This window comes from Odocoileus virginianus, chromosome 18 (genome assembly GCF_023699985.2).
Source record: "Odocoileus virginianus isolate 20LAN1187 ecotype Illinois chromosome 18, Ovbor_1.2, whole genome shotgun sequence".
Classification (NCBI taxonomy): domain Eukaryota; kingdom Metazoa; phylum Chordata; class Mammalia; order Artiodactyla; family Cervidae; genus Odocoileus; species Odocoileus virginianus.
Window position 1 is genome coordinate 53,994,630 of NC_069691.1, and position 17,543 is coordinate 54,012,172.

A 17,543-nucleotide genomic window follows, 5' to 3' on the forward strand; every position below is an offset into this window, starting at 1 on the left:
AAAACTCATATCTCATGAAGGCAAATGGGTAAGCACTGATGTACTTAATTCTTGCTGTTTAACACCCAGACTCGAGGTGTTTTCTGACTGTGCCTGTGGGTCGCATGTGCCATCTGTCAGAAATACTGCTGCGGAAGGTCCCAGTACATCACTGGGAGAGTAGAGGGGATACAAAGCCCACACTTTTCAGTGAGTAAAGAGTAAGGTAACTTACACCCGTGTCTGCCCCACCCACCTGGACAGAGAAGGTCACCGCAGGATCGCAGCCCCAGGCCCTCCTTCCCCGCATTCTTTGGAACCTGAAACAGCATGGCAGTAGCACAAAACACGACAGACAGGACACCCACAAGCCAGAGCCCCGCTCCTGGCACTTACCTGAAGGAGATGGAGTCACCCTCTCACAGACAGGACCCCTGTCTCTGATGACTGTTTAGGTCCTTTCCAGGTTTTGGAAACTACGCTGCTATGACCATTCATATCCGTGCATCCTTATCCACATGGTCACCTCCTCCAGGCATAAACACGCACCTGGGAGAGGTCCATTAATTCATTTACTCAGCACATCCTCACTGAGCACCTGTTATCTACAGGCACCATTCTAGGTCCAGGAACACAACAGCGAGAATCAGCTGGAGGTCCCAACACTCCAGGGGTTTATATTTTACTAAGGGAGACAAACAATAAAATAAACAAAACAAGTGTAGAGTGTATCTGTAAGTTCTATGGAGAAAACCAAAATGTAATCTAAAAAATGATACAAAAGACCTTATTTACAAAACAGAAATAGACTCTCAGGAAACAAGGTTCCCAAAGGGGAAAGGGAAGGAAGGAAAAAATCAGGAGTTTAGGATTAACATATACAGACTACTTGCCTGATGGCTCAGAGGGTAAAGACGCCACCTGCAGTGTGGAAGACCTGGGTTCAATTCCTGGGTTGGGAAGATCCCCTTGAGAAGGGAAAGGCTACACACTCCAGCATTCTGGCCTGGAGTATTCCATGGACTAGTCCATGGGGTCGCAAAGAGTCAGATACAACTAAGCAACTAATACTTTCAGTTTATATATATAACATACACAGACTATTGTATATCTATTTTATATATAAAACAGATAACCAACAAGGACTTGCTATATAGCACTCAATATTTTGTAATAACCTGTAAGAGAAAAGATCTGAAAAAGGATCTCTATATATACACAGCTGAATGTATATTCACTGTATAAACAGAATCACTTTATTGAATACCTGAAACTAACAATGTAAATTAACTCTACTTCAACTAAGCAAAACAAAAGAGTGGGCAGGCCTGTTCTTTTCCCCAGGTCGGTCAGAGAAGACTGGCTTTGAGGCAACATTCGAGGAGAGAGATGGCGGGTCCAGGCCTGTGTGCACCTGGGGATGAACATCGCAAGTGGAGGGAACAGCAGGTGTGGGGGCCCCGGGCATGCAGAGTCCAGCTAAGAAGCCGCTGCAGCTGCAGTGGATGAGGCAGGGCTGAGAATCACGAGTGGTGGTGGAGAGACGGGGCCTTCTCACTGCGTATAGGACTACTTCACTCTGAGAGCAAGCAGCAGGCACCAGACAGATTAGCACTGTGCTGTGATCACAAGCCCATGAAAAAGAACCAAGCCAGGTGCAGTGCAGCCTGTGGCGGCTGGGTGGAAACAGTGAGCAGATAAGGAAGGCGTGCGGATGCCCAGGGTGGGAGGAGAGGGTGGCTGAACAGAGCCTCTCTCAGGGAGGAGGCACAAGGCGGTCGGGTTCCAGGTGTGGAAGGAGGCGCCCACTGCACTCACGGGTGGACTGGGAGATGTAAGGTGGGAGGGAAGCAGGTCGAGGTTTTGTCCTGAAAAAGCTGGCAGGACGGCTGTGGTTTGCTGGCCTGGAGAAGAGCGAGGAAGAGAGGGCTTGAAGGAGCCGAGACGCGGGATCCCCCTGTGGCTACATCACCGTGAAGCACCTGTCAGGTACGCAAGCAGACTTCTGGATGGGTACCGCACAAAGTCCAGAGGCTGCTGCTTTAATTCTTTGTATGCCCTAGCATCACCCCCACGCTGTCTGTGCCCACTCAACGTGTCACACTGCAGCGACCCGAGTGGTCAGTTGTCACGCAGCTCCTCTGAGGGTACAGTCTGCTGTCGATGTTGACAACTGTCTTCAACAGAAGCAGCAACCCTGGGCTAAGCCGTGTGGATTGTGACTTTGCAAGCACTGCAGCCTCACTAGCTGCCTGCCACGTTTTTCTCAACTGAAGTGTCCAATAAAGGGGACGCATTGCAACCCGAAACCCTTAGAGTGAAAAGCGAGCCAGTGGCTTGTTTCCACGTCTGTTTTCTTTGGAAGAGGTGGTAATTTCTACCAATCGTGTTGGGCTTCCCGGGTGGCACTAGCTGTAAAGAACACACCTGCCAATATAGGAGATGTAAGAGACACAGGTTGGATCCCTGGTCAGGAAGATCCCCTGGAAAAGGGAATGGCAATCTACTGCAGTATTCTTGCCTGGAAAACCCCATGGAGAGAGGAGTCTGGCAGGCTACAGTCCACGGTGTTGCAAAATCTGACACAACTGAGTGACTGAGCAGCCAATGGCACTGCATAGGTTTGATAGAGCTAATCCCTCTTGTTCTGGCTTTGATGATGATCAAAGTTTCACTAATATAAACTAATTGTAGGTGCTGAGGTTTGACTGTGAAAAGAAGGAATTTAATTATGTTTAATTACGTATATTAATTGAAACTTTATTAGGCTAATAATGACCTAATAGGCATCTTATGATTATGAGCAGGTATGCGTCATTGCCCTAGAAGACTGAATATTCCTGGACTATGGCTGGATTCTACTTTTACTGCAGTTAAGTGGGTGTCTAGAACTGGCTTTTTTCCTTATGAGTTTGCACAGATTTAGCTTACAATGTAATTCGAATGTGAGGATGGTTTGGAATACTGTTGAGAAACTGGGAATAACTTGCTTTGTTTGTAGTTGATAGTATCTTCCTTCCCTGTCTTTAAACATTTTTTGGTTTATGTGGATTGACTTATTTAACAGTATTAACTGAATGCAAAATAAAAGAATAACCAGGAATAGCTCTGTTTTAAAAATATAGATCAATACCGCAGAAATCATCAGGGTACCATTTTCTTTAAAGACAGGTGAAGACCGAATTCCAAAGCTGAAGATGTTCAAGGTGAGTCATTACAGGGCATGGCCAGGAATTCAGGACCTGGGTTCTGTTCTCTAGGACCAATTGATTCTTTTTCTGTTCCTAGGTAAAAAATTTCCTAGCTTTCTTAGTTTCTTTATATTTACATGGTTTAAAAATGGTTGCCATGATGAAATATTTTTAAAGTATAAAGTGAAAATGTAAGGCCTCATTTTAATAATACCAGAGGTACTTTGAACTAAAATTCTTCATGAAGTTTTCACCAACTCTGAAAAGTTGAGAGTGGAGGGGGAAGGGCCAGGGAGGTGAGGGATCATGTCTTTGTCCTGTTGTCAGCTGTGCCTGAGAAATAGGGAACATCTGATGTGAGGTGATAATTCAAAGTGTTGACAAATAATTTGCACATAACTTAAGTTGTATCTAAATCATATGTAACTTCAGTTATTGTAGATAAGCTTTAGTTCCATCAGCTTTTCTCTGCTTTGCTGGGGTTTTGGTGGAACTGTGCAAAAGTAAAGAAGGAAAACGAGATTTTTCAGTCCTGGTTGTGATTATATCTGGTCCTTGTGCTGGTTATACTTGACAAGGATGGGGTGAAGTGACTGGATACGATGAGGAAACGCCTTCAACCGTGTGTCCTTCAGTCCTACCTGGAGCTGGGCCCCTTCGTCTGACTCTCTACAGCTCACTGGCTTGGGGTCCAGCTTCGGATGGCTCTACTTGGGCCAAATCTAAGAAGCTCCAGGCCTGCAGTTTGGTGAGCCACAGACTGGTCTGGCCATTTGTCCCCTCCTGGAGCCTGCAGGAGTTGGTCATGGGCATGACCCTCACTCAGCCCCGTCTGAGTCCCTGTTTCAGTGACTCGAGTCCTGAAGGGCAGACCTGCTTCCCAGGCACAACCCCTGGGTCTGGTCCCTGGTCCCCACTGCCCTGCCTTCCTGGGGCGCCTGCCTCTAACTCTGCCTGGACCCCCACCCTGCACCTCCAGACCCGTCACCCACTTCCCAGCCCCTTGTCCGTGTTGGGTCCAGCTCCCTGGACCCCTGCTCTCCACAACTTCTGTCATCTGCTCCGGGGCCCTGCGAGGTGGCCCACCGAGCACCAGGCCTGCCCAGTGTTGGGTTCAGAGACCCCCGGACCGACTCAGTGGGAGCCGGGTTCTAACCGGCCCCAGTTCAGGCAACTCTTTATTAAAATTTGTTTTCTTTATACAAAATTCCCTTCCAAGAAGGTTTCCTCTTGGGGATCTCCCACTCTCATTGGGGAAAGGAGCTCAAAGGTTTTAGGCATTTGGTGCATTTTCAAATGCATGGCAGAGGGACCAAGATGTTTGGAACAGAGATTAAGAAACTTCAATGTACATTTACACTTTCCCCCTAAAAAAAAACCCTCAAAGGATAACAAAACAACCTGGCTAACTTCAAAAAATGGTGCATTCTCATCAGAAACTCAATTTCTAGAAGGGCACAACATTAATGACTAACATTGGTCATGGGCTTTGGCAGACTGGGAGATGACAAGAGAAACTAGTTAATAATCCTGTAGCTACTAACTACATTAATTCTCCTCACCCCCCAAGGAGAAAAGGCAGAAGCCTGCACTGGATGGCCCCCAAACTATGAAATGGTTAAGTGAACTTTAACACAGAAGTTACGGTAGGCTCACTTGAATTAATCCTTTGATGGGTAAATGGATTGCTTTTTGCTAAGAATATGTTTAGAAGGGGGCTATTTTGGAGTCAACGTCAGTGCAGCAGTGTGCAGTTTGAAAACCTGTGGAACTGTTTTGAGTGACACATGAATGCATTCCTAACAAATAATGATTTGTTCCCATGGTTAGTGGGTTAAAGACATCTAAATAGAATCCAAAAGAAATAATTTCACTTCTATCACAAGCAAAGTGATAATATTTTTTTATAGAAAAGATAAATACTGGACTATACAGAGTCCATGGAATTCTCCAGGCCAGAATACTGCAGTGGGTAGCCTTTCCCTTCTCCAGGGGATCTTCCCAACCCAGGGATAGAACTCAGGTCTCCTGCGCTGCAGGCGGATTCTTTACCAGCTGAGCTACAAGGGAAGCCCAATGCAGAATTTAGGATGAGATATTTAATTAAACAAACTCATTAGGAAGTTTTTTGCTGCCCCCTGCTGTCAGCTTCTAAAAGAGATGTAAACCATGTAAAAGGGCTTCCCAGGTGGCGCTAGTGGTAAAGAACCCGCCTGCCAATTCCATCCCTGAGTCTGGAAGATCCCCTGGAGGAGGAAATGGCAACCCACTCCAGTATTCTTGACTGGGAAATCCCATGGACAGAGGAGCCTGGCGGGCTACAGTCCATGGGGTCACAGAGCAGGACACGACTAAAGCGACTTAGCATGCACACAAACTGTGTAAAAATGACTCAAGGTGAATTAGTTGAACAAATTGGTTTGAAAAAAAAATTCTTTGCCTCTGACTCCATCAGTTCCTGTCGGTGATGCTGACTTACTTTATGTCTGTGAGTGATGGTCTGTCAGCCCAAGGAGCCAGCGGCAGCAAAGTGTGTGTCAGTGGGTGCTGGTGAGCAGTAGTTTGTGATTTGTGAAATGCAACATTAGTAAGTACCAGCCTTGCAGCTTGTAGCCAGTGATGTCTTCCTTACCTTTTTGCTGAATTTCTTAATTTTGAATTAATTTTTATATTTACGTAATTTAGGTAAAACACTGTTCATTAATAAAATCAAAACTTTCCAAATAAATGCATTAATGGCTTATTTTTCCATAGTATAATCCTGACTTGAACTGTTATTTTCATTTTGGCATATGAAATTAAGAAATGAGAAATATTAGCCATAAAAGGTAATAGTAAAACAACAGTCACTAGATGCAAGGCACTGTTTTATTTTTTCACATGCTATTTTATTTAGTCACAAAATACAGTGGGAGTGGGTATCATAATTCCCACAGATGAATAAACTGAATCACAAAATGACTTATCTAGGTACACATTTGGTGAAGAGTGGAGTCGTGATGGGAGACCCTGGAGTCTGACCCCAGGGTCACTCCTCAACCTCTTTGCACAGAACGTACAGATGCTGTACCCTCTGTGCCTATAGAAGAATGCAGAGAAATCACAGTGGGCATGGTGGTGTCAGTGATCAGCGATTCCCACTAACCGCACACTCCTCACCTGCTATTGTCTGCTGTCTGCCCTCTCATGGCCGAAGCCCGGGCATGGGCAACAGGCCTGTCCACACCCTGCCTGGTGTCTCTTGTCTTCATGGGTAAGTTCTGTCATGTTGAAGGTGTGGTGCGCTCAGCATAGTGAACATGTGCCCATGGACCCCATGCTCAGACCAGACACAGCTGGGGCTGACCTTGTGATTGGTCACACACACCCTGTGCCTTTCATCTGCCAGAAAACTTCTGGTGTCAGCCACACTTTAACCATCTCTAGTAAATATTCTAATTATGCCCAGCACTTGACTGTACCAGTTGGGCATCTTACTGGCTACCTTAATTCTGGGGCCCCCTGTAGCAACATGCTGTTCTGTCTGCTTGCCCCATCCTTTGCCAACACCCCCTCCCACCCCGCCCCCTCAGCAGCACTGGTTCAGGACGGCAGACCCACCGGCCAGGGACCAGAGCACAGCTAGTATTGATGTCTACCATGTACCGATGTCTGCCACGATGGGACACCTCTGCCTTGCGGGTCATTGAAAACATGACCTCCTGCTCCAGGGGGCTCACTGTGCAGGACGTGAAACACTGGCGAGCTGGAATTCACTTGCCTCCTTAGGTAGGTAGTGGGTTGGTCAAACCTGACTTATTTTACAGAGGCAGCCCTGCACACACATGTGTAAGAGGGAAACCGCGTCTCCAGGATGGCCCCAACTTCCTGTCTTCAGCCCGGGAACAGAGCATGCAAGCACTGCCGTCAGAGCCCTTCACAGAGGGGGACCTGACTCCCAGCTCCGGAGCTCGCATGCGCTGATTAGCAAATCAGCTCCCAAGTTTGAAATTACCTGAACCCCTTAAATTTTGCCCTGATCCCTGGAGCGGGTAAACGGATTTGAGCCGTGCCTGCTGTCTCCTTGCTGGTCGACTTCACAATGAAGCACTTTCTTTCCTCAAAAGAAGTGCTTTCCAGGGCTACCGTATTGGCTCCTGTGCATGTCTGGCAGCCAGCCCCTTGCTCGGTCATAAGTTCTGGTGACCTCGAAGGGACCCGGGTGTCATGACCCCCTGCCACGGCCCCGCAGCCCCCTGGGTACGTGGGCCCTCAGCCCTGACTCTGAGTGGCCGCCTTGACCGCACTTGTCTGCAGGAGCGGGTGTCAGTTTCCTGCCTCCCCACCCCCAGACTCGGGCTCCTTGTGCTCTTTTGGGTCAGCTGTAGTTACTGACGTAACCCTGCTGAAACATGCCTGTGCCTGAACTGTCTAATGACCACATCAAGATCGTGGGTTAGAGCCCCACCCTGGGGAGAAACAGAAAAAGTCCTCAAAAGTTCTGGTTAGATATAAATTGCAGCACTATCTTTTTATGACCCCCACTCCTAGAGTACTTAAAATAAAAACAAAAGTAAGCAAATGGGACTAATTAAACTTAAAAGCTTTTGCACAGCAAAGGAAAACAAAATGAAAAGATAATGCACAGAACAGAAGAAAATATTTGCAAATGAATTGACTGACAAGGGATTAACCTCCCAAAATATATAAACAGCTCAAGCAGCTCAATATAAAAAAAATATAAAGATATAAATAGACATTTCTCTAAAGAAGACATACAGATGACCAAAATGCACTGAAAAAATGCTCAATATCACTAATTATCAGAGAAATGCAAATCAAAACTACAATGAGGTATCACCTCACACTGTTCAGAATGACCATCATCAAAAAGTCTACAAACAATAAATACTAGAGAGGCTGTGGAGAAAAGTGAACCCTCCCACACCATTGGTAGGAATGTAAATTGTTGCAGTCACTATGGAGAATAGAATGGAGTTTCCTTAAAAAACTAAAAATAGAACTACCATATGACCCAGCAGTCCCACTCCTGGACACAGATCCAGAGAAAGCCACAATTCAAAAAGATACATGCACCTCAATGTTCACTGCAGGACTATTCACAATAGTCAAGACATGGAAGTAATCTAAATGTCCACTGACAGATGAATGGATAAAGAAGATGTGGTACATATATACAATGGAACACCACTCAACCATAAAAAAGAATGAAATAATGCCATTTGCAGCAACATGGATAAGCCTAGAGATTATCATTCTAAATGAAGTAGGTCAGACAGAGAAAGACAAACATCATATGACACCACTCATGTATGGAATATAGTTAGGAGCTGGGGATTAACACACACACGGTACTACATTAAAAAAAATAGACAAACAACAAGGACCTACTGTATAGCACAGGCAACACTACTCAATATTCTGAAATAACCCAAATGGGGAAAGCATTTGAAGAGTGGATATATGTATATGTATAACTGAATCTGGCGTGCTGCAGTCCATGGGGTCGCAGAGTCAGACACGACTGAGCAACTGAGCAACAATAACTGGGTCACTTTGATGTGCACCTGAGACTAACACAGCAGGTAACTGTACCCCCAATTCATTTCTAAAGTTCAAGTTACAGTCCTGAGCCCTGGGTTAAAGCTCCAGAGCCTTGGATTTCTTTGTTCAGGTTGGTTTATGTCTGTTTCAGTTCAGTTCAGTCACTCAGTCGTGTCTGACTTTGCAACCCCGTGGACTGCAACACGCCAGGCTTCCCTGTCCATCACCAACTCCAGAGCTTGCTCAAACTCATATCCGTCGACTCAGTGATGCCATCCAACCATCTCATCCTCTGTCGTCCCTTTCTCCTCCTACCTTCAATCTTCCCCAGCATCAGGGTTTTTTCCAATGAGTCAGTTCCTTGCATCAGATGGCCAAAGTATTAGGAGTTTTCAGCTTCAGCATCAGTCTTTCCAATAAATATTCAGGACTGATCTCCTTTAGGATTGACTGGCTGGATCTCCTTGCAGTCCAAGGGACTCTCAAGAGTCTTCTCCAACACCATAGTTCCAAAGCATCAATTCTTAGGCGCTCAGCTTTCTCTACAGTCCAACTCTCACATCCATACATGACTACTGGATAAACCATAGCTTTGACTAGATGGGCCTTGTTTGTTAGCATTGGCTAATAGGGGGAGGCCGTTGGATGACTGAAAGAAAAGTTTTAAGCCTGATTTAATGAAAGCCCTCTGACTCAGGAGACAGAAGGCACTGCTCCCTGACTGCCGGTCGTTGCCCCCGTGACCTGTAGTGGTTTCACAGGAGTCCGTCCCAGAAGAACCTAGCCTGTGCCTGGGAGAGAGGACTTCCCACCCAAGGCACCTCCGTGGGATCCTTTTGCTTCCATCATCCTGAGAGCGACCTTTCAAATGGGGACTGTTAACAGCACACCTGGCTGTAGCCCCTTGGCATGAATTCTTGCAGAACTGGTCAATGGTTAGCTATAAGCCAATGGAAACAAAGAAAATTATTTTCTCTTTAACACTGCCTGGCCCTGGTAGTAGGTGGAATCTCAGGGAAAATGGCCAGAGAATGGGTCTTTGAACTATGATACTATTTTAAAATTAGACTTGTTTTGTTAGAGAGAGGAAAAATGGGGTTAATCGTAGAATCATTCAGCCCTTTATATTGGAATAAGAATTTGCAGAAGAGATGTAAGATTGTGGTTCAGAGGGAAGAACCTCAGGAAAAGCCTGTGTACATTGAGTCAAAGCCGAATAATGACCGACTACATCCAGACGCCCCTCCAGCAGCCCCTTGCGTGGCTCCCCCGCCCATGAGGGGCGTCTTCCTGTAAGCAGTGCAAAGGGTGCCAACAGCCGTCCCAGGGCTGCCCTATCTGATCATCACGAAGGAGCACTCCTTCCTCCCCGTACCCAGCAGGGTGCTCAGTTTGCCTAGCAAGCACCCTACCCCAGGCAGGGCATTTCTATTAGGGCAGGTCCCCGGAGGCTTAGATGACCAAGGCCAACACAGGGGACTCTGACCAAGCCCAACACAAGTTTCAGCTTGAACTTACACAATTGGAGAAATAATAAGCCATCTTACTGAGATGACCCTCAGAAAACAGAGAATCTCTTTACATGGTTCACCACTCATCACCCTAACTGGGCTGCATGCAGGCCTTCATGAACACCCTCCTGTGGAGAAGCACAGGATGGTATTAGGGAAGGCTGCCTGAATCACACAGAACAAGGAAATGGGGACCCACTCCAGTGTTCTTGCCTGGAGAATCCTGTGGGCAGAGGAGCCTGGTGGGCTGCTGTCTATGGGGTCTCACAGAGTTGGACATGACTGAAGCGACTTAGCATGCATGCATGCATTGGAGAAGGAAACGGCAACCCACTCCAGTGTTCTTGCCTGGAGAATTGCAGGGACGGGGGAGCCTGGTGGGCTGCCGTCTATGGGGTTGCACAGAGTCAGACACAACTGAAGTGGTTTAGCAGCAGCAGCCTAAATCACAACCAGATCATCAAATCAGGACTTGGGAGGCACAGACCATGCCTGGAGCTGACCCAGAAGGGACCCCAGTGACCCAAGGGGATTGAGCAAGGCTAAGGAATGTTTAATAACCAGACCTCAACTAGGGTCCTGAACCAAATAGCTTGACCGAGATCCAGGGAGTATAGCAAGGGCCCAGGGGAACACCTCCTCCTTCCCTGACAGGGCTGAAGGCTGACAGACGATACACTGCTGTGGATGTGGGACACCCAGCTGGACCTGCCCTGATGCCCTCTTCCCTTGTGGGGAACATCAAGTGCACTCCAGGTCAAGCCTCTGCCCTCCAAGCTGCACCTTTACAGTTGGAAGATCAAGCCTCACCTGGACGTCCTGAAGAAATTCTGCAAAAGGTTAAGAGCAATGTTTGGAATAATGGAAGGCCAGAAAGAGCCAAGACAGCTGTCCCGGTAGCAGTAAAACTCTGTCCAGGGGACAAGGTTCCAAATTTAAGTAAGTAAGTAAGTACCAGTCATTCAGTCATGTCTGACTCGTTGCCACCCCATGAACTGTAGCCCACCAGGCTCCCCTGTCCATGGAATTTCCCAGGTAAGGATATCGGAGTGAGTAACCATTCCCTTCTCCAGGGTAGCTTCCCGACCCAGGAATTGAACCCAGGTCTCCTGAAGTGCAGGCGGATTCTTTACCCTATGAGCCATCAAGGAAGTCCAAATATAAAGCAACAAGCATCTAAAGAGGCACATGAAGGAATGTATAAAGCCTATGACAATCACCTTCTTTAAATATCAGTTATTCAGACCTTGTTGCTCTTCATGTAACACTTCCATCCCATCCATACAAAAACCCAGGACCAGAGATAACTGTTCTATTCATGATTTGAAGGCCATTAACCAAATTGTAGAGGAAATAATGTGATGATGTCAAATCCGTAGATGTTGCTTACAACTTTATCTGGAGACTTTTGCTGGTTTATAGTTTTGGACTGGAAAAAAGATGGCTTTTACTGAATACCCCTAAGTCCTGAGTCCTTGGGGTTTGTCTTTTAATGGGACGATCCAGAGACTGATGTGAAACAACAACACTGCTGGATGGAACTCCCACAAGGATTTAAGAGCACCCCCACCATCTTCAGGGAAGCTTTCACCATGGACTTAATGGATTTACCATTAAATGAGGGAGCCTTACGCCAATGTGTGAATAACTGCTAGTAGAACTAAGGAAACTTAAGACCAAAATACGATTAGATAAAGTTTGCAAGGGAAGAGCACATAATTTCTCAACCAACTCTAAACTAGTTAAGGTTTGAAGTATCAAAAGGACAAAGAAATTTACTGCCAGATGGAAGAGAGACATTAACTAGGGTGACTGCAGCCACCTCCAGAAGGTGCTTGTGAGGATTCCTAGGAATGGCTGAGTATTGTAGTCTTTGGACTCCTGATCTTGGACTCAGCCAAACACAAACATGAGGCTCTTAAAGGAAATGACAATAAGCCATTAAGCTGGACTCTGAGCTGTCATAATGTGTTCCACACCACCAAGGAGAAACTTTGAAGAGCCCAGCATTTGGTTGCCCAGGTATTTTGTGCATGAAAGATGGGGCATGAGTCTTGGAGCTAAGTCAACACTTAGATACCAACAGAAGGCCTGTAGCTTACTTTTCTAAACAACTGGGCACCTATATCAAGGATTGCCAGTTTGCCTCTGGGCTGTGATTGCAGCCTTTCACAAGAGGCTAAAAAATGAACACTCGGCACACCCCACATCATGCACTGCCTTTACTAGAACAAAACAGTGGATATGGGCTTACTTCAGGGAGATGGGGCAAATACCAGGCACACCACTCGACATCCCGAATGTCACCTTACAGGCAGTATCTACTCTAGATCCAGCCACTCTGCTGTCCAGGACAACAGGAGAGCCTGCTCACAACTGTATACAAATAACTGAAGACCTGATCTGACTGGTCAGCCTTTAGAAATACTCAAGGATGGGACCAGTTTCACAAACAAGGGGGGTGTGCAGTTGTAGCTCATCAGGAAGCCCTGGAAGCATAAGCCAGCTTCTGGGTCCTTTTGCCCAGAGCTCACTGCCCTCGTCACACTCTGAGCCTAGGAGCTACAGACAGTGACCACATACACTGACTCCAAGTCTGCCTTCTCTGTTGTATGTGCGTGTGGGGCCACCTGGAAAGAGAGGTCCACTGATGTCAGGAAGGAGAGAAATGAAACACACAGAGGAGACACAAGCCTTATTATTAATAAATGCTGTTAAAATGTCAGGAGGAGCAGCCGTTGGGTGCTGCTTGGGTCACCCAAAATGGATTATCACTTAATTAAAGGAAATAATTGGGTGGATCCAGCGGCACAACAAGCATCCAGAACCAAAGGCCCAGATTCAGAGACCCTACCACTAATTCTGAGTGTGGACCATGCTTGCTGAAGCCTCGGATCTGGAAATGGATCATCCAGCATGCATGGGGAGTTCATGCAGACTCTGGGGACCTAGATGGCGGTAAGGACAAACAGCCACAGAGGCCGGGTTTATGATGGGTTTATCCCAAAGGTTTAATGGACAGAATTTTACTCATCTACACCAAGGAACCCGTGATGGGAGGGCTGCGACATGTCATGGACTCCAGCAGTTCATTGTTGGTAAATGCAAATGAGCATCCAAAAGGTAATCCTAACTCCTGATCTGCACCAGAAACAGTCCTAAAACTGAGCCACCCTGATGATAAAAGGGTTGCATGCCCGAGGGACAGATCCAGGGGATGGTGGTTAAATAGACTTCACTGTTACACCAAGTGCCAGGGACACTGTAGAAACGTCTAGGCGCTGGTGATGCCATCGCAGTGGCAAGGCTTTTCCACATAGGACAGAGAAAGGTTCTGCAGTAACAGAGGCCTTCCCCCAAGAAATAATCCCTTGTCTGAGGTCGCCTCTTCCGATTCAAACTGATGACAGAGGAGCTCTCATGGCTGGGGTGACTCAAAGGTGTCAAGGCCCTTGGAACATGATGAAGCTCATGGTTCTTGGAGACCTCAGTCCATGGGGAAACAATGAATCATTCCTTCAAAAAGACAGTCGCCAAGACAAGCCAAGAAACCAGAGTAACCTAGGATAAGGTCTGACCAGCTTCCCTGCTGAGGGTCAGAGTGGCCCAGGAAACAAGCTCCTATTGAGCCTGGACACCACGTTCTACGGGAGACCTTCCGGAAGGTCTCAATGGTAACAGCATTATGTTTGATAAAATGTGGTGCTGTCTTCTCTTCTATACATAAATATGTGTCTAGCCCATTAGGGTTTCCCATGGACATCCGCTCGCACTGCACACGCCCCAGTACTGCATCCTCCTCACACTTGGACAAACCCATACAGTGAGAATCCGTGCAGGCATGTGAAATAGCCCCTGTGACGTCCTCCTGGTTACACATCCTCCAGGAAAGCTAAAGTAGTCACACCCTGGCCACCCCACTCCCAGGTACTTTAAGTAACTCTTCAAAAGGAAACAGACAACTAAGACTCCACCTGGCCAAGACGAGAAGACAGTAGCATCTCAAAAGCAGACCACTTTGACCTAAGAGTCTGGGACAGGCCTACATAAATCCAAATTCAATCACTAAAATGTTAAAAACAGGTTTTCATGGATTCCCAAAGAAATAAGGTCTGTTTGGAAGGACTGTTAAAGTTAGGAGCCATAGTTCTGTGTATCTCAGGGTTAATCCTCTTACTCATCAAATTCTGTCCTCATTGTCCACCTCCTACATTTAAAGAGCACCGCCCCCCACAACCTACCCCCCCGCCCCCGACCCTGCCCAGACTCACAGGATGATTGCCTGAGACTTCAGAGTTCAAGGGGGGACACGCAAATATTTATAGGTAAGTGCAAAACAATTTCATTCCTCTCATAAAAACCCAAATCCCTCATCAGCAGAAAGCAGCTAGCAGAAGGCCTCACCCCTACTTCCCTCAAGACTGAGGCACGAACAAAGAAAACGCATGCAAAATATCACCGAGCTTAAACGGACATAGGTGTACTGAGGAAACCTGCAGTTACTGTAGGGAGACAGCACCGTGCAAGTACAAGATGGGCCCCCCTACCCACGCCCCCCCCAACCCCTGCTCCCTAGCTGTTTCCAGGACCCAGTATTTTCAGTCTGCAGATATCGGAGCATAGAAAAGCTGCCACACTTGTGCTTTACAAAGTGAGGAGTCCCTCAGTGAGGACGACCTGGCTCCAGCATGAGGTGCTAACTGTGGACTATCATCAAGGCAGCTTCCAAGCTTGAAATTTCCTAAACCCTTAAATTCCACCCTGATCCCTGGATCGAGAACTGGATTTGAACCTTGCCTCCTGTCTCCCTGCTGGTCCAACTCGCAATGGAGCTTTTTCTTTTCTCAAAAGCCAGGGCCATAATACTTGCTTCTGTGTGCTTGGGGAGCCAAGCCCTTGCCTTGTAACAGAAATCTCTTCTCTCACATTAAAGTAAGAGTGGAAGTCCACGCAAAGCATCACATCTCCGCAACCAGAGTCCTACCTGACCCGAGGAGGAGGGTTCCCAGTGACTCTGCACTCCAGGTAGACCCGACTACCTTCTGCCACTTCTTGGCTCCGCAGCTTCTGGATGAACCGGGGAGCGGCTGGAGGGTGGCGGGCGCTGAGGGGCGGTGGGGACGAGGGGCTGCGGCTGCGCCGGGCCACATCCTGGGCCACCGGAGGGTGATGCCCAGGCGCTGGGGGCCTGGCCCCGGCCTCCACGTCCTGCCGGTCCCGGGTGAGGTGATGCCCAGGCGCCAGGGGCCTGGCCCCGGCCTCCACGTCCTGCCGGTCCCGGGTGGGGTGATGCCCGGGCGCTGGGAGCCTGGCCCTGGCCTCCACGTCCTGCTGGTCCCGGGTGGGGCTGCGGCTGGCCGAGGCGCTCCTTGGGTCTGACGGCTGGTTTTTAGGGGACAGGTACCCGCTGTCCGGGGATGAGGACTCCCCGTCCGGGCTCCTGGTTCTGGGCTTGGCGGCTTCTCGGAATATGGAAGTCAGTTCCTCGATGAGGGTGGCCGCCTTGTCGTTCAGCGGGCTCTGGGGGCCGGCCCTGCCAGGGCGCGCGACCCTGGGCTTGGCGCTGGCGCCGGGGGCCTTGGCCACCTGCTTCCCAGACTTGCGCAGGCTCCGGATGTAGCTGGGCCTGGCCAGCAGGGGCGAGACTCCGGGCTTCCTCCGCGATGCGGGCGAGGAGATGCGCTCAGCTTGCTCGGCTGGCGGAGGCGTGGCAGGTGCCCGCCTGCCGTCCCCAGGTGTCCCCGGAGACGCACGCTCGCCCGGCCGGGCCTCCTGAGGTGCGGGCGGCTTCCGGCGGCTCCTGGGCGAGGGGCTGCAGCGCTGCGGGACCTCCTCGCAGGCGCAGTCGTCCGTCTCCGAGCTGGCTATGGCTCTGCGGGCCAGGTCCAGACTCTTGTGGATCTCCTCCTGGCTGAGGAAGGCCGACAGCCCCGGGAAGAAGGCCGCATTCTCGCCGTCCTCCAGCAGGTCCGAGAGCGAGTCGTAGAAGGAGTCGTGGGAGGACGTCTCGGACATAGTCGAGAGGCGCTCATGCACTCGGTCCGCTTCCACAGGAAGGCCGGTGTTTTGAACACAGGCTCTGAAGGACAGGAGACACACCTGCGTTAGTAGGAACGACTGGGTGTGTGTGTGTGTGTGTGTGCGCGCGCGCGCGTGTGACCACGGCACTACTCATCCACAAGTTGGGAGAAACATTAAGAGGAAAACATAGCTTCTAAATAATTTTCCTCTATAAGGTGGAAGAAGTGTCAAGCATACCTGTGTTTATCGTTGACCGCTTTTCCTAATTTTTTAAATTCTATTTTTATTTATTTGACCATCTGGTTTGTGGGATCTTACTTCCAGAAGGGCAGGATGGAACTTGCACTGCCTGCAGTGAAAGCGCAGAGCCCTAACCACTGGGCCCTCAGGGAAGTTCCTTGCTCATTATTTTAATTTGATATTTGCCCGTGAGTGAATACTAAGCATCTTCCTGTGCTGTGCTGTGCAAGTTGCTTCAGTCATGTTTGACTCCTTGTGACTCTATGGGCTGTAGCCCGCCAGGCTCCTCTGTCCATGGGATTCTCCAGACAGGAATACCAGAGTGGGTTGCCATGCCCTCCTCCAGGGGATCTTCCCAACCCAAGGATCAAATCCACATCTCCTGCATTGGAAAGGGGATTCTTTACACCTGGCCCTTTGGGGAAGCCCAAGCATCTCACTAAAGCTCTTTAAATAATTCAGGAGGGTGACCCTGCCATTGGTGCCGTGAGTGGTCCAGGGCTTTCGCCTCAGGCCCCCCTCCATCCCCCCCACCCACCCACCTCTCTTATAGCTCTAATTTCATTGATGTTATGAGAATAGGAGTGTGTTGAGATTTTAAGCAAATCTGACTCTGCTTATGTCACTCTAAACCACAAAATGCACTTTGATTTCTTTTCATTAGTGTTTAGTTTTTAATGAAATTTTTGAAACCTTTTCAGCTCTTCCTTTCCTGGTGTGCCCATATGTGCATTCACATTCATTCATTAGTTAATTCAAGGCAGAGCTGAAAATCGATTACTGCATTTCAGGTGCAAACGGACAGTTATGCTCTAGTCAGCAAACTTCCTCATAAAGGGGCAGATAACCACTGGACCGCTCAGCATGGGGGAGGCATTTACTCACAGCCAGTATACAGATTATTTCCCTTAAAAACTGTACAACTAGGATTTCCCTGGTGCCTCAGTGGTTAAGAATCCACCTGCCAATGCAGGGGACACAGTTTCAATGATCCCTGATCTGGGAAGATCCTAGATACTGAGGAGCAACTAAGCCCGTTCACTATAACTATTGAACC

General features: G+C 48.3%; 1 protein-coding gene across 3 annotated transcripts in view; it reads right to left on the reverse strand.

The window, feature by feature from the left end:
• PALLD (palladin, cytoskeletal associated protein) overlaps positions 1-17,543 on the reverse strand; it is a 374,447-nt gene that overhangs the window by 346,138 nt on the left and 10,766 nt on the right. For all 3 annotated transcript variants that reach the window (XM_070480713.1, XM_070480716.1, XM_070480715.1), the window contains exon 2: positions 15,210-16,304. In XM_070480713.1, coding sequence (XP_070336814.1) covers positions 15,210-16,240 — 1,031 coding nt within the window. In that variant the 5' untranslated portion in view covers positions 16,241-16,304. The remainder of the gene's footprint in view (positions 1-15,209; positions 16,305-17,543) is intronic.